This window comes from Nycticebus coucang, chromosome 17 (assembly GCF_027406575.1).
Source record: "Nycticebus coucang isolate mNycCou1 chromosome 17, mNycCou1.pri, whole genome shotgun sequence".
In the NCBI taxonomy this organism is placed as follows: domain Eukaryota; kingdom Metazoa; phylum Chordata; class Mammalia; order Primates; family Lorisidae; genus Nycticebus; species Nycticebus coucang.
In genome coordinates, this window is record NC_069796.1 from 89,992,560 (window position 1) to 90,014,197 (window position 21,638).

At 48.2% G+C, this 21,638-nt stretch overlaps 1 protein-coding gene across 5 annotated transcripts in view; it reads right to left on the minus strand.

Moving 5' to 3' along the window:
• The window catches only part of STX18 (syntaxin 18), a 149,755-nt gene that overhangs the window by 28,967 nt on the left and 99,150 nt on the right, over positions 1–21,638 (minus strand). For all 5 annotated transcript variants that reach the window (XR_008375295.1, XR_008375294.1, XM_053567405.1 and 2 more), the window contains exon 6: positions 12,744–12,859. Coding sequence is in view for 3 of the 5 variants with exons in the window: in XM_053567405.1 (XP_053423380.1) it covers positions 12,744–12,859 (116 nt within the window). In the remaining 2 variants the exon portion in view is untranslated. The remainder of the gene's footprint in view (positions 1–12,743; positions 12,860–21,638) is intronic.

The window sequence follows — 21,638 nt, forward strand, 5'->3', positions numbered from 1 at the left end:
TCTGCCCTCCCCCATTAGGGCACTACTTACTTTCTCCCAGGGGCTGGCATCTTACTGTTCCTGGCAACTGTGAGCTCCCTAAAGGCAGGACCCAGGGTCACTTGAGCAGAGAAGGGGTAAGGATACACAAACTGCAAACCCTTCCTAATGCTAGGGGAGGTTGGTGTCAGGAAAAAAACTGCAAATGGGTATGAGGAAATCTCATCATGGCTGGACAGGATGCTGAAGGCAAAGGCCTAAATATCAGATACGAACAGAAGGTCAGCTGTGACCACCAAGGTGCTTAGAACTGCTGACTAAATGAAAAAATAACAAAATCCGTGCCTTTTAAAAATAGGAGTGTGACCAGCAAGACACTGTCCTCTGCTGGAAAATAAATCACCTTGTCCTATACCAAAATATATTTTGTCTAAGATACACTGCAAGTTTTCAGAAGAAAAGTGAAAAAACTGAAAAGCAGGCCAGGTGCAGTGGTGCACACCTGTAATCCCACACTCTGGAAGGCTGAGGCAGGACAAGTTCGTGAGCTCAGGAGTTGAAGACCAGCTTGAGCAAGAGTGAGACCCCATCTCTACCAAAAATAGAGAAATTAGCTGGGTGGCATGGCAGGTACCTATAATCTTAGCTACATGGGAGGTTGAAGCAGGAGGATCATTTGAGCCCAGAAGTGTGAGGTTGCTGAGTGAGGCTGCCATATGGCACCATGGCACTCTAGCCTGGGTGACAAGAGTGAAATGCCTTCTCAAACACACAAACACACACACGTACACAGACATACAAACAAAAGCAAAGGTTAAAAAATTTTAGTAATCATAGACAAACTTAATAGGATGTCCATTATCAGGAAGAAATCATCTTCCAATTGGCACAAAGGCAAGGGCAACCCTTTAAACCTATGTACCTGCCAACATCAAGGCCGGGAGGGAGTGAGAGGGTCAAAGGCCCTCAAGAGCAGGGAAGTGCATGGGAGTCAGGGGAGGCCTCTCCCAGGGGCTGGCCCTGGGCCTGCTCCTCCTTCCCCACACCTTCTCCTTGTGGAGACACCCAGGGCCGGGGCTCTCAATTGCCCATTTCTAGCCCCGAGTTCTTCCGGTTCACTCAAACACTGACTCACTGTTTCCACCTGAAGATTGAGATGCCCAGACACGTGTTGGTCAGCATCGCGATTCCATTCCTTGCTTACTCCTCCCAGCTCACTGCCAATCTCAGCCCACCATCCTTGGCTCAGGCAGCAGTGCCACCTTCTACCAGCTGCTCCAGCCCCAACCCTATAGTTGCCCTTGCTTGCCCTACTTCTCACAGCCTCTTGCCAGCTCATCCCCAGATCCAAAGCACAAGTGCACTCCTCTTCCCATCTCCGTCTGGCCCTGTCCCCTCACTGCAGATACCATCATCCCACATCCAGGCCGCCGCAGGTGGCCTGATACGTGTACCTGCCTTCACTCCCGTGCCTCACAGCAGACATTGGGGGTTTAGAAGGAGAACCAGACTGAGTCTCTCCCCAGTTTAAAACCTGCAGGGGCTTTTTACTGCACCTAGAGTCAAAGTCAAACACTGTGCCAGGGGCTGGGCCAGGCCTCTGCTGCCTCTGGTCCTTCCTCAACCTGCCTTGCCCAGCCCTAACCCTTCCTCCTGAGCGTGTGCACAGTGTCCGAGTGCAGGTACAACTGCTCAAATACGCCGAGCTCACTCCTTCTATGCCTTTTCACTGCCTGGAGAGCTGTCTGACTTCTCACATCTCTGCTGAGGCTGGCGTCATCTGCCTTGTCATTCTAGCCACCCCACTGGGTGTAAAGTGGCATCTCATGTGGTTGTGATTTCTGTCTCCCTGATCACTAATCATGCTGAACATCTCTTCATATACTTAAGTTCTTGTCCATTTTTCAATTGGTTTTTTATTACTGAGTTATATGTTTTTTCTATCTAGTCCCTTACTAGATAGATGGATGATCTGCAAAGATTTTTTCTCTCATTCTGTGGACTGTCTTTATGCTTTCTTTTTTGACACAGAATCTCACTCTGTGGCCTAGCTAGGGTGCGGAGGTGTCATAGCTCACAGCACCCTCTCAAACTCTTGGGCTTAAGTGTGATCTTCTTGCCTCCGCCTCACAGAGTGCTAGGACTACAAGTGTGAGCCACACCCCTTGGCCTCTTCTCGTTTTCTTCTTTCTTTTTTGTTTTGGAGACAGAGTCTCACTATGTCATCCTTGCTAGAGTGCTGTGGCGTCACAGCTTACAGCAACCTCAAACTCTTGGGTTCAAACAATTCTCTTGCCTCAGCCTCCCAAGTAGCTGGGACTGTGTACCAGCACACACCACAACGCCCGGCTATTTCTTTTTTTTTTTTTTAGATAGAGCCTCAAGCTGTCGCCCTGGGTAGAGTGCTGTGGCATCACAGCTCACAGCAACCTCCAACTCCTGGGCTCAAGCAATTCTCCTGCCTCTACCTCCCAAGTAGCTGGGATTACAGGCACCTACCACAATGCCCAGCTACTTTTTTGTTGTAAGTTGTCATTGTTGTTTAGCAGACCTGGGCCAGATTTGAACCCACCAGCCCCGGTGTATGTGGCTGGCGCACTACCCACTGAGCTACGGGCACTGAGCCTCTTTTCACTTTCTTGATGATTAGCCCGATGACTATCATTTATCCTTCCCATATCCCTAAAGGTAGGTATCATCATTCTCATTTTTATTTTTATTATTGTTATTTTAAATTTCAAATTAATATGAGGGTACAAATTTTTAGGTTACATTTCACTTCCAAGGTAAAGTTCAAGTTGTTGTTGAGCCCTTTACCCAGGGGCATGTTGAACACCCTCATATTGTGCATCTTAGCTGAGATCCTACCAATTGCCCTCCCTCCTCACACCAAGCACTCTCTCCCGTTCCCTCTCTCCACCTTGCTAGACTATATTTGTATTTTATCATTCATGTAGGTGTATAATTATTTATATAGTGGTTTCATATTAGTATTGAGTATACTGGATATTTTTTTTCCATCCTTGAGATACTTAACTTAGAAAAATGTACTTCACCTCCATTCAGGTAAACATAAAAGATATAAAGTTTCCACTTTTTCTTTTCTTTTTTTTAGTTTCCATCTTTTCTTATGGCTGAACAGTACTCCATGGTATACATACACCATAATTTGTTAATCCATTTATGGGCTGATGGGCATTTGGGTTGCTTCCACATCTTGGCAATTATGAATTGAGCTGCAATAAATATTCTGGGGCAAATGTCTCTGTGGTAAAATGATTTCTGTTCTTCTGCATAGATACCTAGTAATAGAATTGTGGAATCAAATGGAAGGTCAACTTTTAGTTCTTTGAGGATTCTCTATACTAGTGCAAAAGTGTTCCCTTCTCTCCACATTCATGCCAGGATCTGCAGCTTTGGGACTTTGTGATGTGGGCTAATCTCACTGGGGTTAGGTGATATCTCAGGGTGATTTTGATTTGCATTTCTCTGATGATTAGGGATGATTAGCATTTTTTCATGTGTTTGTTGGCCATGCACCTGTCATCTTTAGAGAAGTTTCTGTTCAAGTCTCTCGCCCGTAAAGAAATGGGGATGTTTGCTCTTTTCTTGTTGATTAATTTGAGTTCTCTGTAGAGTCTATTATCAGACTTTTGTTGGATTCATAACAAGCAAATACCTTCTCCCATTCTGAAGGCTGTCTGTTTGCTTTGGTTGTGGTGCCCTTAGCTGTTGGCTTGATTAGGGTCCATTTATTTATTTTTGGTATTGCTGCATGCCTATTTTTAAAATAGGAAACTGGTGTTCAGAAATGCCAGGAAGAGCTGGAGGTGGGATCCTGATGGCCTTTGAAGAAGCGCTCTTCCCTATACCACCTGCCTCCTGCTGGTGCAATCTAGAGTGCTCTCCCTCAATACTGGGCAGGCTGCTTTAGTCAGGGGATAACTCTATGATTATAAAGTATTCGAATACTGACTGAAGACAAAAATATACAGCATTCTTTCATTCTGACCACTTGTTTTCCACCATCGAGAGGCAACAGGTTTCTCTAAAATCAGGCAATGCTTCCACAACAACAAAAAGCAATCAGTGTCAGTAATACACGCTCTTCATTCATTCATTCCTTTCCAACAAATATTTACTAAGTGCTTCCTATGTGCCAGGAATTGTTCTGGATACCAGTTTTATAGTAGTAAACAAAATACAGAAATTCCCCTTAAATGTTTCTAGTGGAGAAAGAAACTAAAGAATATAAATGAGTAAAACATGTAGGTTTGTGACAAATACTAGGGAGAAAGAGGAAGCAGGGAGACGTCAGGAGGGCTCTGCCCTTCTTCTTTCCATCTACCCTTGTTGGTTGGGGGATCTCCACCTATCCTGAGGGATAAGTGTTATCTACAGACCTGTCCCCTGACCTCTGCACTTGTAGATCCAACTCCCTGCTCAGCATCTCTGCCAGGCACCTCAACATTCATAGGCCGTGCACTGAGCTCCAGACTCACACTCCCTCGCTGGCCTGCCCCCAAGACTCCCACAACACAGCACTAGGTGCATGACCCTAGTCTCTGCACCTCCTCCTCCCTCAGACTCAGCAGCCCCCCGACTCCTCATCCCCCACAGCCTCCTGCACCTTTTCCTCCCTCAGACACAGCAGCTCCCCGACTCCTCATCCCCCACAGACTCCTGCACCTTCTCTTCCCTCAGACACAGCAGCTCCCCGACTCCTCATCCCCCACAGCCTCCTGCACCTTCTCCTCTCTCAGACACAGAAGCTCCCCGACTCCTCAACCCCCACAGCCTCCGGCATCACCTCCTCCCTCAGACACAGCAGCTCCCCGACTCCTCATCCCCCACAGACTCCGGCATCTCCACCTCCCTCAGACACAGCAGCTCCCGAATCCTCATCCCCCACAGACTCCTGCATCTCCACCTCCCTCAGACACAGCAGCTCCCGAATCCTCATCCCACACAGCCTCCTGCACCTTCTCCTCCCTCAGACAAGGCAGCTCCCCAACACCTCATCCCCCACAGACTCCTGCACCTTCTCCTCCCTCAGACACAGCAGCTCCCCGACTCCGCATCCCCCAGACTCCTGCACCTTCTCCTCCCTCAGACACAGCAGCTCCCCGACTCCTCATCCCCCACAGCCTCCTGCATCTCCTCCTCCCTCAGACACAGCAGCTCCCCAACTCCTCATCCCCCACAGACTCCTGCACCTTCTCCTCCCTCAGACACAGCAGCTCCCCCACTCCTCATCCCCCACAGACTCCTGCACCTTCTCCTCCCTCAGACACAGCAGCTCCCCCACTCCTCATCCCCCACAGACTCCTGCACCTTCTCCTCCCTCAGACACAGCAGCTCCCCAACTCCTCATCAAACACAGACTCCTGCACCTTCTCCTCCCTCAGACACAGCAGCTCCCCGACTCCTCATCCCCCACAGACTCCTGCACCTTCTCCTCCCTCAGACACAGCAGCTCCCCGACTCCTCATCCCCCACAGACTCCTGCATCTCCTCCTCCCTCAGACACAGCAGCTCCCCAACTCCTCATCAAACACAGACTCCTGCACCTTCTCCTCCCTCAGACACAGCAGCTCCCCGACTCCTCATCCCCCACAGACTCCTGCACCTTCTCCTCCCTCAGACACAGCAGCTCCCCGACTCCTCATCCCCCACAGACTCCTGCATCTCCTCCTCCCTCAGACACAGCAGCTCCCCGACTCCTCATCCCCCACAGACTCCTGCATCTCCTCCTCCCTCAACACGGCAGCTCCCCAACTCCTCATCCCCCACAGACTCCTGCATCTCCTCCTCCCTCAGACACAGCAGCTCCCCAACTCCTCATCAAACACAGACTCCTGCACCTTCTCCTCCCTCAGACACAGCAGCTCCCCGACTCCTCATCCCCCACAGACTCCTGCATCTCCTCCTCCCTCAGACACAGCAGCTCCCCAACTCCTCATCAAACACAGACTCCTGCACCTTCTCCTCCCTCAGACACAGCAGCTCCCCGACTCCTCATCCCCCACAGACTCCTGCATCTCCTCCTCCCTCAGACACAGCAGCTCCCCGACTCCTCATCCCCCACAGACTCCTGCATCTCCTCCTCCCTCAGACACAGCAGCTCCCCGACTCCTCATCCCCCACAGACTCCTGCATCTCCTCCTCCCTCAGACACAGCAGCTCCCTGACTCCTCATCCACCACAGACTCCTGCACCTTCTCCTCCCTCAGACACAGCAGCTCCCTGACTCCTCATCCACCACAGACTCCTGCATCTCCTCCTCCCTCAGACACAGCAGCTCCCCGACTCCTCATCCCCCACAGACTCCTGCATCTCCTCCTCCCTCAGACACAGCAGCTCCCCGACTCCTCATCCCCCACAGACTCCTGCATCTCCTCCTCCCTCAACACGGCAGCTCCCCAACTCCTCATCCCCCACAGACTCCTGCATCTCCTCCTCCCTCAGACACAGCAGCTCCCCAACTCCTCATCAAACACAGACTCCTGCACCTTCTCCTCCCTCAGACACAGCAGCTCCCCGACTCCTCATCCCCCACAGACTCCTGCATCTCCTCCTCCCTCAGACACAGCAGCTCCCCGACTCCTCATCCCCCACAGACTCCTGCATCTCCTCCTCCCTCAGACACAGCAGCTCCCCGACTCCTCATCCCCCACAGACTCCTGCACCTCCTCCTCCCTCAGACACAGCAGCCCCCCGACTCCTCATCCCCCACAGACTCCTGCACCTCCTCCTCCCTCAGACACAGCAGCTCCCCGACTCCTCATCCCCCACAGCCTCCTGCATCTCCTCCTCCCTCAGACACAGCAGCCCCCCGACTCCTCATCCCCCACAGACTCCTGCACCTTCTCCTCCCTCAGACACAGCAGCTCCCCGACTCCTCATCCCCCACAGCCTCCTGCATCTCCTCCTCCCTCAGACACAGCAGCTCCCCGACTCCTCATCCCCCACAGACTCCTGCATCTCCTCCTCCCTCAGACACAGCAGCTCCCCGACTCCTCATCCCCCACAGACTCCTGCACCTTCTCCTCCCTCAGACACAGCAGCTCCCGACTCCTCATCCCCCACAGACTCCTGCATCTCCTCCTCCCTCAGACACAGCAGCTCCCCGACTACTCATCCCCCACAGACTCCTGCACCTTCTCCTCCCTCAGACACAGCAGCTCCCCGACTCCTCATCCCCCACAGACTCCTGCATCTCCTCCTCCCTCAGACACAGCAGCTCCCCGACTCCTCATCCCCCACAGACTCCTGCACCTTCTCCTCCCTCAGACACAGCAGCTCCCTGACTCCTCATCCACCACAGACTCCTGCACCTTCTCCTCCCTCAGACACAGCAGCTCCCGACTCCTCATCCCCCACAGCCTCCTGCACCTTCTCCTCCCTCAGACACAGCAGCTCCCCAACTCCTCATCCCCCACAGACTCCTGCACCTTCTCTTCCCTCAGACACAGCAGCTCCCCGACTCCTCATCCCCCACAGACTCCTGCACCTTCTCCTCCCTCAGACACAGCAGCTCCCCGACTCCTCATCCCCCACAGACTCCTGCATCTCCTCCTCCCTCAGACACAGCAGCTCCCCCACTCCTCATCCCCCACAGACTCCTGCACCTTCTCCTCCCTCAGACACAGCAGCTCCCCCACTCCTCATCCCCCACAGACTCCTGCACCTTCTCCTCCCTCAGACACAGCAGCTCCCCCACTCCTCATCCCCCACAGACTCCTGCACCTTCTCCTCCCTCAGACACAGCAGCTCCCCCACTCCTCATCCCCCACAGACTCCTGCACCTTCTCCTCCCTCAGACACAGCAGCTCCCCAACTCCTCATCAAACACAGACTCCTGCACCTTCTCCTCCCTCAGACACAGCAGCTCCCCGACTCCTCATCCCCCACAGACTCCTGCACCTTCTCCTCCCTCAGACACAGCAGCTCCCCGACTCCTCATCCCCCACAGACTCCTGCATCTCCTCCTCCCTCAGACACAGCAGCTCCCCAACTCCTCATCAAACACAGACTCCTGCACCTTCTCCTCCCTCAGACACAGCAGCTCCCCGACTCCTCATCCCCCACAGACTCCTGCACCTTCTCCTCCCTCAGACACAGCAGCTCCCCGACTCCTCATCCCCCACAGACTCCTGCATCTCCTCCTCCCTCAGACACAGCAGCTCCCCGACTCCTCATCCCCCACAGACTCCTGCATCTCCTCCTCCCTCAACACGGCAGCTCCCCAACTCCTCATCCCCCACAGACTCCTGCATCTCCTCCTCCCTCAGACACAGCAGCTCCCCAACTCCTCATCAAACACAGACTCCTGCACCTTCTCCTCCCTCAGACACAGCAGCTCCCCGACTCCTCATCCCCCACAGACTCCTGCATCTCCTCCTCCCTCAACACGGCAGCTCCCCAACTCCTCATCCCCCACAGACTCCTGCATCTCCTCCTCCCTCAGACACAGCAGCTCCCCAACTCCTCATCAAACACAGACTCCTGCACCTTCTCCTCCCTCAGACACAGCAGCTCCCCGACTCCTCATCAAACACAGACTCCTGCACCTTCTCCTCCCTCAGACACAGCAGCTCCCCGACTCCTCATCCCCCACAGACTCCTGCATCTCCTCCTCCCTCAGACACAGCAGCTCCCCGACTCCTCATCCCCCACAGACTCCGGCATCTCCTCCTCCCTCAGACACAGCAGCTCCCCGACTCCTCATCCCCCACAGACTCCTGCATCTCCTCCTCCCTCAACACGGCAGCTCCCCAACTCCTCATCCCCCACAGACTCCTGCATCTCCTCCTCCCTCAGACACAGCAGCTCCCCGACTCCTCATCCCCCACAGACTCCTGCATCTCCTCCTCCCTCAGACACAGCAGCTCCCCAACTCCTCATCCCCCACAGACTCCTGCATCTCCTCCTCCCTCAGACACAGCAGCCCCCCGACTCCTCATCCCCCACAGACTCCTGCATCTCCTCCTCCCTCAGACACAGCAGCTCCCCGACTCCTCATCCCCCACAGACTCCTGCATCTCCTCCTCCCTCAGACACAGCAGCTCCCCGACTCCTCATCCCCCACAGACTCCTGCATCTCCTCCTCCCTCAACACGGCAGCTCCCCAACTCCTCATCCCCCACAGCCTCCTGCATCTCCTCCTCCCTCAGACACAGCAGCTCCCCGACTCCTCATCCCCCACAGACTCCTGCATCTCCTCCTCCCTCAGACACAGCAGCTCCCCGACTCCTCATCCCCCACAGACTCCGGCATCTCCTCCTCCCTCAGACACAGCAGCTCCCCGACTCCTCATCCCCCACAGACTCCTGCATCTCCTCCTCCCTCAACACGGCAGCTCCCCAACTCCTCATCCCCCACAGACTCCTGCATCTCCTCCTCCCTCAGACACAGCAGCTCCCCGACTCCTCATCCCCCACAGACTCCTGCATCTCCTCCTCCCTCAGACACAGCAGCTCCCCAACTCCTCATCCCCCACAGACTCCTGCATCTCCTCCTCCCTCAGACACAGCAGCCCCCCGACTCCTCATCAAACACAGACTCCTGCACCTTCTCCTCCCTCAGACACAGCAGCTCCCCGACTCCTCATCCCCCACAGACTCCTGCATCTCCTCCTCCCTCAGACACAGCAGCTCCCCGACTCCTCATCCCCCACAGACTCCTGCATCTCCTCCTCCCTCAGACACAGCAGCTCCCCGACTCCTCATCCCCCACAGACTCCTGCACCTTCTCCTCCCTCAGACACAGCAGCTCCCGACTCCTCATCCCCCACAGACTCCTGCATCTCCTCCTCCCTCAGACACAGCAGCTCCCCGACTCCTCATCCCCCACAGACTCTTGCATCTCCTCCTCCCTCAGACACAGCAGCTCCCCGACTCCTCATCCCCCACAGCCTCCTGCATCTCCTCCTCCCTCAGACACAGCAGCTCCCCAACTCCTCATCTCCCACAGACTCCTGCATCTGCTCCTCCCTCAGACACAGCAGCTCCCCGACTCCTCATCCCCCACAGACTCCTGCACCTTCTCCTCCCTCAGACACAGCAGCTCCCCGACTCCTCATCCCCCACAGACTCCTGCATCTCCTCCTCCCTCAGACACAGCAGCTCCCCGACTCCTCATCCCCCACAGACTCCTGCACCTCCTCCTCCCTCAGACACAGCAGCTCCCCGACTCCTCATCCCCCACAGACTCCTGCACCTTCTCCTCCCTCAGACACAGCAGCTCCCCGACTCCTCATCCCCCACAGACTCTTGCATCTCCTCCTCCCTCAGACACAGCAGCTCCCCGACTCCTCATCCCCCACAGACTCCTGCATCTCCTCCTCCCTCAGACAAAGCAGCTCCCCGACTCCTCATCCCCCACAGCCTCCTGCATCTCCTCCTCCCTCAGACACAGCAGCTCCCCAACTCCTCATCCCCCACAGACTCCTGCACCTTCTCCTCCCTCAGACACAGCAGCTCCCCGACTCCTCATCCCCCACAGCCTCCTGCATCTCCTCCTCCCTCAGACACAGCAGCTCCCCAACTCCTCATCCCCCACAGACTCCTGCACCTTCTCCTCCCTCAGACACAGCAGCTCCCCGACTCCTCATCCCCCACAGACTCCTGCACCATCTCCTCCCTCAGACACAGCAGCTCCCGACTCCTCATCCCCCACAGACTCCTGCATCTCCTCCTCCCTCAGACACAGCAGCTCCCCGACTCCTCATCCCCCACAGACTCCGGCATCTCCTCCTCCCTCAGACACAGCAGCTCCCCCACTCCTCATCCCCCACAGACTCCTGCATCTCCTCCTCCCTCAGACACAGCAGCTCCCCGACTCCTCATCCCCCACAGCCTCCTGCACCTTCTCCTCCCTCAGACACAGCAGCCCCCAGACTCCTCATCCCCCACAGACTCCTGCATCTCCTCCTCCCTCAGACACAGCAGCCTGCTTTCAAAGACATCCAGAATCCTACCACTTCCCGCCACCCCTGCTACCATGCATGGTGGAGTCTACCATTACCTTGTTTTTAGGTGACCCTGTGTCTCCACGTTCCCCCAGCAATCTATCTCAACAAAGCAACATGGGGATCCTGGTGTGACACTGCTCTGTGCACACCTGTCTGTGGCTGCCCATCTCGACAGTAAAATTCACAGCCCTCCTGTGGCCCAGCAGGTCCCCAGGACCTCATGCTTGGTGCCTTCCCATGGCCATCTGCTCACCCTGCCCGCAGCCTCTGCACTGCTTGTTCCTTCTGCCCGCAACACTCTTCCCCAGGGGCCACATGGCTCAAGCCCTCACTTCCCAGATCACCAACCTTGGTTACAGGCCAAAGCTTTCATGTTATGAGGCTCTTTCCCAGTCCACAGCATAAATGCTCAGCCACATGTATAATCATTAACATGCCTCCCCAGTGGACTGCAAGCAGAGGCTCCCACTTCCTGCTCACAGCTGAATCTTCAGCACCTAGCAAAGTGCCCGGCACTGCAGGATTCACTGTGGGTGTGGGGCCTATCAAGAGCTGGCCGGCTCAGGTATCTTCATAGGCAACTGACCTTCAGCTGGACCCCAACAATCTGTACCAGCTTCTCCCCACTCTCATCAGCCCTAATAACACTGCTTGAATGAATAAATGGACGGATGGAGGGATGGATGTGTATGCTGCGTCTGGCATAAATGAATTTAGTTATACCTTGAAGTACTGTCTTGAGAAGTGGTGCCCATGATTTTATGGGTAATTCTGGGGTGTCCCTTGTTGGGGACCAGAGGCATAGGAGGCACACAGAGCCCTGGCCTATGGGATTACAGCAGCTGCTGTGAGGAAGGGGCTCAGGTCCTACAGACAGAATGCCCCACGGGGGGCCCAGTACTATTGCCCTTTTGCTGTTGAACTTAGACCAGATCATACATCTCTTCAAACCTGTTTCCTCACATATGAAATGCTGACAGTATGACACACAAAGACTCCGCACAGACCACAGCTGTTAACGGGGCCAGGATGTGCCCAGCACATGAAGGAACCCATCGATGTGCACTTCCTTGCCAGTCACCACTGACGCTGTTTTAAACTAAGGAAAAGGCCTCCAGAGTCTCTCAGGCTTGGAAAGCAAGGCTTCCGTCATGCAGACACACACAAATCCTAGGTCCACTACTTATGAGCTTTTACTTTGGAAAAGGTATCCAGCTTCTCCGAGCCCTTCAGATGACTCCTCTAAAAAACTCCACAAAGTCCACTTGCAGAGGGCTGCTGTAAGGATGATCGCACAGGCCAGGGATCCCCCATCTGAGAATCCAAAATCTGAAATGCTTTCCAAATCTTCTGAATGTTGACATGATGCTCAAAGCAAATGTTGACTGGAGCATTTTGTATTTTGAATTTTTGGATTAGGGATGCTCAACTGGTAAGTATAATGCAAATACTCCAAAATCTGAAATCTGAAATGAGCAAGGCCCCGCAGTATTTCCTCCTGAGTCTCCGCCTCCAGCCCCCCACTGCTCATGCATAGTATAGCATGCAGGTCCCTTTCCCAGGACCCTGCCAGTCCCCAGATGACCGGGGAACCCTCCCACCCTGCCTCTGTAGCAGCCATTGAGCTCTTTGACAAAAAGGGTTGCCGCCTCTCCATGCTTCCTTTGCGTCATGAGAACAGAAACACCCCACCATGTCTGTGGCTGTGCTCCTTCTCCTCTGTGTTGTATTCCTGCAAACATGTCATAAGGAAGAAACGTAGGGCAACACTGTGATTTTGAATTCATACCTGGATATTCTTCAGTGGTAGGTTTTTCTTCCGAATCTTTTACAGGACCTTCAGAAACTTTCTCAGAAGATATGTATTCTCTTGTCTTTGTATTTGGTTCTGGTTCCAGTTTAGATCTAAAAAGGAATAATCAGCAGTCATCTACTTTACTTCCATAACAGGATGCCTTTTTGATAGCAGAAAGGAGTTACATGTGACCCTGACCGTTTGTCGTGTCCCTCTGGACACACCTCCCTCGAGGCACTTACAAGGCATTGGCATTGCTGCCTGCAGGGTAGGGACTGTGCACACTTCCATCCCTGCATTCCCAGCCACAGCACGGCAACCAGCATACAGGGGCTGGGCGCTGTCAGTATGTGCTGAATAGATACTGCACTTAACACATGGGCAGTGAAAACTGTCCCATGTTCAGCAAAGCCAGGAAACGGGTTAAGTGTGTGGATGCATTTATACATATTATATATATGTGTGTGTGTATATAATATATATTTTTTATATATGTAATCTTTCTTTCTTTTCTTTTAAGACAGAATCTCACTCTGTTGCCGTGGGTAGAGTACTGTGGCATCGCAGCTCACAGCGACCTCAAACTCTTGGACTCAATCCCTCTTGCCTTAGCCTCCAACTAGCTGGGACTATAGGTGCCCACCACACCACCTGGCTAGTTTTTCAATTTTTGGTAGAGATGGATCTCACTCTTGCTCAGGCTGGTCTTGGAAGTCCTGAGCTCAAGCAATCCACCTGCCCTGGCTTCCTAGAATGCTCACGCCTGGACTATAAGTGCTTTTCAAAACAAGTGAACTATGAAAGCACACATCCTTATATAACCACTTGATGGAAACAACCTATTTCAGGGCCAAGGCTGCTGCATCTGGCAGTCCCCTGTCTCTTTTCCATGCTGTGGCCTTCTGTCAACTCACAGGGCTCGGCACAGTCTCACCTACCCACAGAAGCCTTCTCTGACTTTCCTATCCAAGAAAGGTTCCATCCTGTTCCTCTGTGTCTGTTTTCTCCACAATAGTTATCATAGTCTGTAATCTCCTCATTAATTTATTTGTTGATTGTCAGCCTCACTCCCCTGGCCAGACCATTCTGTGAGAAAGGTCTTTGCCTTTATGAGCTGTTTGTTGCTTGGCCCTAGATCCTAGATGAGTGCCTGGCACTCAGTGTTTAATAAATACATGTTCAATGAATGAACGCATTATAAATACCAGTAAATGGCTAATAACAGAAAAAAATTTCATTATGAAACAGGCCCTGTAACAGCTTTACTAGAATTTACATAACTATGAAAGTTACAGAGTGCTAAAAACATCTAGGACAAATTCCATATTGTTAGGTAGAATGACTATAATTAAAAGAACAATGTAAATACACATTAGACGATATTACTAACGGCAGCTAATATTTACTGAGAGCTTAAGTAATGGACTTTTTTTAAGTACCTACAGGATAAATTTCCAAATGTTTCCAAAACATCCCCATAAGGGAGATGCTGGTATTAACAACCTTTCACAGAGGAGGACGCTAAGGTATAGAGAAGTTAGGTCTATTCTTATCACAGTCGGGGAATGGCTGAGTTGGGACATGACCTCAGGGAGTCCAGCTCTGGACCCCACGCTCCTAATGACTGTTCCGCGTAGAGTATGCTCTAACCATCATGTTCTATGGGAAAGAACTTTTGTGCTCAAATAAGTCTGGGAAAGCTGAGTCAAAGTCAGACAGGTTTTTTCACTGCACAAATACATCATGAACTTCCAAAAAAGTGCATCTTTTCTAAATAACCTGACTGTAAAGACTTTCTTCACAGGTTTTTTTTGAGAGAAGTGTTCTAAGAAATATTAACAAAAAATTTTCTAAAGTAATTATGGTATTAGTTTTTCTAAGTGTTCTGGTTACTATGGCTGAGTAACAAAACTTAAGGGCCTTAAGACAATGAGAATCATGCCCAGTGATGTCAATTGTTCAGTGTTTCTGGGGTCAGCAATTTGGGAACAGCTTGGCTGGGTGGTTCTGGCTCAATGTTCCTCATAGTGGGTAGTTGGAAGGCAGGTGGGCTGCAGGCATCTGAAGGGTTGACAAGAAGGCCACTCCCACGGATGGCCAGTTGGTGCTGGCTGTGGCCTCCTTTCCTCCTCCTGGGGCTGTGTTAGTAAGTTCCTGGCATGTGGCAGCCGGCTACCTCTAGAGCAGTGCTTCTCAGCCTTCCTAATGCCAGGATGTATTTTCATTGTTACAAAGGGGTCATAACCCACAGGTTGAGAACCGCTGCCCTACAGCGAGCAGTTGCAGAGACTAAAGCAAAGCCTTTAAGGCCTTTCATGACCTCGCCTCAGAGTCACGCATCATCATTTCTGCCATATTCTACTGCCCAAGGCAGCTGCAATGGTCTGCCTGGGTTCCAAGGGAGGAAGCACAGACCCTGCCTCCTCCTCTCAATGGAAGAGTGACAACGTCACCTTTTAAGAAAGGCATGGGGGATGGGATAATGTTTTGGGGCAGCCACTTTCAGAAAATACAATCTTTTATTTTAAGTATCATAAATATGTGCAAAGATAAAGTTACAAAATATTCAGCAGCACTGCTTATAACAACAAAACAACAAAATAACTTCAACATTCACCCCGAAGTGCCTGGTTTACAGTTCAAAGGTATAATAAAGAGAAGACCCATTTGCAAAAGCCAAAACAAAGATAACAAACTAACAAAAACTTCAGCAAAAACTATAAGTGAAAAACTGAAAAATATAGCTGAAAAGTATAATGGAATAAAGGAAAGGATACATCATGTTCTTTGATCCAAAAAAAATTTAGTTCTGGCTAAGTAAAGATATCACCAGGTTCCCTCACCCTTAAGTTGGACAAGTCAGTTATGAAATTCATTTGGAAGCAAGCAGGAATGGTCGGAAAAACTGCAAACAAATGTTAAACTCTAGTTCAGGGGTCCTCAAACTTTTTAAACAGGGGGCCAGTTCACTGTCCCTCAGACCATTGGAGGGCCGGACTATAGTTTAAAAAAAAAACAACTATGAACAAATTCCTATGTACACTGCACATATCTCATTTTGAAGTAAAAAAACAAAATGGGAACAAATACAATCACACCCGGATGTGGCCCGCCCTGCCTAGTTAATAGTATGCCAGGGGAAGTATGCTGCTTGCAATTCACTTTGAAATACATTGATGAAGAGGCTAAAGGGGATATACAGAATGGCAGGTGAAAGAAGTAGGTATAGTAAAATGTAAATTGTCAAATCCAGGGAGCAGGGATATGGGTGTTCACTGTAGAATTTAACTCTGTTATATGTTTGAGAAGGTTTTAAAAAATGTAGCAGAGACGGAGGGTGCTGGAAGAATAGGGAAAACCCTAAAAACAAAATGTGGTATTAGGGCAGGAAAAGATTGATAGAGCAATGAAGCAATAACGAATTCAAAAACAGACTCAATTACATGCAGATAATTAATATATAATAAAGACTTAATAAGTGGTACTGAGATAACCAAGTAGTTAGATGGAAAACATATTTCTTTCCTTATACTGTACACTGAGGTAAATTACACCAGACATATGTAATTATAAAACCAATAAACATGAGCAAAAAGCATGGGTGAACCCTTCTATAGGACTTGAAAAAACTTCACTATGACTTTATTTCTGGAATTAAAAAAGAAAAAGGACTGATAAATTTGGCTACATAACATTTTTTTAAGTTTTGTATAACTTTATTTACAACAAGGGTGACAAAATAAATGCACTCCGGTAACCAACCAATACCTCCTAACATTCCTCTGAATATAATAACACATTTATGTTTAGGGTGATTGTAATCAAACAATTTGACTAAAAGGGCCTCTTTAAACTGAATGTCATGAAATTCAAGAGTAAGAGTAGGGAATATTTATTAAAACTTATTTACACCATTCACCTTAGTTAAATACTTTGCTTCCTAACTCTGTTCTAAGTAAATACAAATATTTTATTATAGAAGAATTTACATTTCTAATTTAATATTTTCCTTCTGAAAAAGACTTATTGTTTCCATAGCATCTTTGTGATATTGAGTCTTCTCACCCATCAATATGGTATATACTTCCAAATAGTAGTTCTTTTATGTCTTTCAATAATGTCTTGAAAATTTTTCATAAGAGAATTTTACATTTATTTAGATTGATTACTAGGTAGTATTTATTTTCTATAGAACATAAAATCTGTATTTTTTCTAATTAGCACTTACAGCTAATAACTTATAGGAATAACATTGAGTCTTATATATGAATCTCACCTCCAGAAAACCTGATGAATTAGTTTATTGTTATTATTACATAAAATTTTTTTAATTATATTTTTGCATAATAAAAACACCATGGCTGGGCACAGTAGCTCACACTTGTAATCCCAGCACTTTGGGAGGCCATGGTGGGAGGACTGCTTGAGGTCAGGAGTTTGGAGGCCAGCCCGGACAATACAGGCAAGACCCTGTCTCTAAAAAATAAAACAAATAAGCAACCCCTCCTACCAAAAACCCACCCCACCATAGTGATAAGGGATGTTGATAGTGGGGACGGCTATGGGCTACATGAAAACTCATTTGAGTACTTTCTGTTCAATTTTGCTGTAAACCTAAGACTACTCTAAAAAATATAAAGTTTATTAAAAAGCAGAAAAAACCTAACCCCCCCAAACCCAAAATCATCGTAAGTGAAGTAAAAAAAAGAAAAAGATTAGCAACACTATGATAAACGAGGCAAGAGAGTTTACACAAATGCAAATGGCTTTAAAACATGAAAAGCTCAATCTTCCTCAAAATGAGATAATGCGTATTAAAAATTAACTGAGACATCATTTCTTCACGCTTGGGATTGGTAAAAATCCAACCCTATTTGGAGGGTCAGGCTGTGGAGAAGTAGGCACATTCATATACTGATAGTGAGGGTATTCAAAGGTGTAACTCCAATGGAAGAGAACATTTACAAATTTACCTATATGTTTATTCTATAATCCGGCAATCCCACTTCTAGGAAGCTATCCCAGACATATAGCAATGATTTTAAAAGGTATGCACAAAGTTATTGATTGTAGCAATTTTATAATCCAATTTTAATACAGCAAAAGCCTAAAAACAATCCATATGTCTATCAATGGAAATGGCTGAATAAACTCCACAGTTCCAGGAACTATAAAAAGGAAGGAAAGAATGAATACCTTTCTCTACTGCTATGGAGCAGTCAAGCATGCTAGAGAAGGGTATGTTGAAGGGATTTTCCTTAGTCTGATAAAGGCAAACAAAACATACAGCTCGCACCATACTTTAAGGCTGAAAGACCAACTGCCTTTACCTAAAATGAGGAACAAGGTAAGATACAGTAGACCTGAATAATAACGGAGGAAGAGAAAATAATTCAAAGTCATTTTTATGAAGCCATCATAAGCCTGACTAGGAAACCTGATTAAGATATTATAAGAAAAGAAAACTTCATAAACATAAAATCAAACATCCTTAATATAAGCAAACTGAATTTAGCAATATATAAAGACAATAATGTATCGTGACCAAATGGGCTTATCCCAGGAATGCAAAGTTGGTTTAATATTTGAAAATCAATCAGTGTAATGTACCACAAAGAAAAGGAAAAAACCCTACATGATCATCTCATTAGATGCAGAAGAAGCACTTAAAAGCATCCAGATCTCTTCATGATCAACGCTTTCAGCAAACAAGAAATGCAAAGATCTGCAAAGGATTGACTCGGCAGCCTGGAGTTGTTCAACTCTGCACATTCCATGGGAAAACCTGGCCTTTGGCTCCTGGTAGAGAACCTTGAAGCTCTTGGACTACCCTGCAGACGGGATTCTTTGTAGGCCGGGGCCATTCCATGCAGTCTATGTTAGCATGTAATTTTGATAGAGGTCACTGGGTCAGTTTGACCTCTGGAGGGGCTAGTTATTAACAATGCCAGCTACATGAGCACTCCAATTTTCTTTGTGCCTAACCCCCAAAGAAAACCCTGTGAACAGGCTCAGGCGAGCTTCCCTGACTGGTAATATTCCATTCACAGTGATACACTGTCGCTGGGAGATCTAAGTGCTATCTGTACTTCTCCGCTGGGAAAGAACAACTGGAAGCTGGCACCTGGTCTCTCCTGGATGGTTCTGAAAGTTTGAAAGGTCTCTCCAAGTTTGAAGGAAGTTCTACTGAGGGTGAAATGCCATCAAACAGTACTTTATGCTACAGGGAGATCTTTCCCTAAGGGAGAGTCAGCTGATGTGGCAAGCTTTGTCACTGCTGTATTTTATGAAATTGCCACAGCCATCCCAACCTTCAGCAACTGCCACCCTCATCTGTCAGCACCATCAACACTGAGGCAGGATTCTCTACCAGCAAAAACACTATGATTCACTGAATGCCCAGATGATTATTAGCATTTTTCAGCAATAAAATATTTTTAAATTAAGGTATGCACGTTGTTCTTTGCACACTTCATGGACTACTGTATACACATGACTAACAGGCCACTCACTTCACTGTGACCTCTGCTTTATCGATGTACCTGGAGCCAAACCTGCAATACCTCTGAGGCATGCCTGTGCTTTTTTCATGCCCCAACAAAGGCTCCAGATAGAAAGAAGATATTTTTGATATATAATATCAAAGTACTATAATTTCAAATGAGCTTTCAGACTAAAAGACACTCAGGCACGAGTACTATGTACTGCAACAGAGCCAGCGATGTCTCACACTGCCTTGACTAAACATTACTCAGTCACTCACTCAGCAGATACTGAGCATCTATACCATATACTAGTGATTTTCTAGGCCAGTGCTACTCAGAGTATGGTCCATGGACTGGTGTCAGACCACACACTGTTTGTTACTGGTCTGCTATGAGATAAGTACAAAAATGAAGAGTGAGCATTTAGAAACATTTATAGCAATCTGATGTTACCATCAACCAGTGGTCTCATCTCGCTGGACAGTGCACAGACAAGGTCAGGTGTCTCTGAGACTCCTGTGGTGAGTCACCTATGGCATAAGGTGTGAACCTGTCAGGTGCAGTAGAATACACATCAGTCCATGATGGACTATAAAAAAACACAATCAAGAAGCGGTCCTTCACCTCAAGGCATCTACTCTTAAGCCAGGGGTCAACACACTTTTTCTGTAAAGGGCTAGAAACTAAATATTTTAGGCTTCATACATCTGTCACACATTCTTTTTATCCTTTTTGTTTTGTTTGTTTGAGGCTAAATGTTTTAGGTTTTGTAGCCTCTGTCTCATATTCTTCTTCTTTTATTTTTTTTGTTTGTTTTACAAATCTTTATAAGTATAAAAACAATACTTAGCTCAAAGATTGCACAAAATAGGCCAAGGTTGAACAGGTGATAGTTTGCTTATCCCTTTTCTAGGGAATGAACAAGAAGACCCCTGGTCCAGCTAGTGAATAAAGACAAAATCAATGCTATGGACCTAATTTCACACTCTACCTTTTTTTAGTTTGTTTGTTTTTCCTCATCTTTATCATTATCATCATGCTTAATTATTGGCAACATTTATTGACCTCTTACTGTATGTAGAATGGGTTAGGGGCCGTGGATAAAAAGAGGGAAAAGATGCAATTCCACTCTCACTAAGCTTATAATCTGAGGTGAAAAAACTCAATAATACATGATGATAAAAGTACATCTTCTTCAAGTACCAAATAAGTATGGTGATAGTAAGAGAACCAATGTTTTCCTAAAAAGGAGGAAGAAGAGAGACAGAATACAGCAACATTTTGAGCTTCGGCTAAGCGTGGTGGCTCGTGCCTGTAATCCTAGCACTATGACAGGCCAAGGCAGGTGGACTGCCTGAGCTCAGGAGTTTGAGATCGGCCTGAGCAAGAGCGAGATCCTTCAGTGTAACAAAAAAAAAAAAAAAAAAAGAGCGAGATCCTGTCACTAAAAACAGCCAGGCATTGTGGTGGGCACTGATAGTCCCAGCTACTTGGAAGACTGAGGCAAGAGAATTGCTTGAGCCCAAGAGTCTGATGTTGCTGTAAGCTGTGATGCCACAGCACTCTACCAAGGGCATCAAAGCAAGACTTTGTCTCAAAAAAAAAATTTTTTTTTTTTTGTTCGTCTGTACCAACATAAGGGAGTAATAACTAACTCAAGATCCTATCCTTGGCCATAGGGTCAAGGCAGTATTTCCTAAAGTGTGTCTACCAGGTGTTTCAAAAAAAAGGCCTCCATGGGAACAGTCCTCCTGCTCCCTCTTAGAAAGATGTGATTAAGGCACAGTAGTTTAACAGAGACTTTGAGACTTTATTGACCTCTTACTATATGTAGAATGGATTAAGGGCTGTGGATAAAAAAAGGTAAAAGATGCAATCTTTTCAGTTATCTGAATAATGTTTCTCAAGCTTGGACTTTTTTCAAGTAAACTTTATTGAGGTCACCAGGATTTTCTTGGAATATCTTAGGAAATTCTCACTTATGTTACCTTTTAGAATTTATAGGTGGATGGGCTAATGTTCTGGTAATTAACTTATAGTCTCTAGTAAAAATTGTTAATTCCTAATAAAGTACTGATAGGTGACATAAAAAAAATTAATTAAACTACACTGATAAACTCCGAAGGTGCTATGAACTTTTCCAATCTGGCTGTTTTGTAATCTAACCAATGTTAGAAGAAACCATTATCTTTTAGACTATCAAGTTTTTTTCTTTTAAAATCTCCTTTGAGACACAGAAACAGCCCATAATTTCTACTACTAAGAACATCGTTGTACTAGTTCAAGTGATGTGTTGGGGTGATGGCCCAAACCCAGCAGACTTTAAAGCAAGCTTAGCTATGGAGAGAAGCAGGCTCAGATGCCATCCCCCCTACCCCCCCCCCACACACATGCCCCAGGGAAG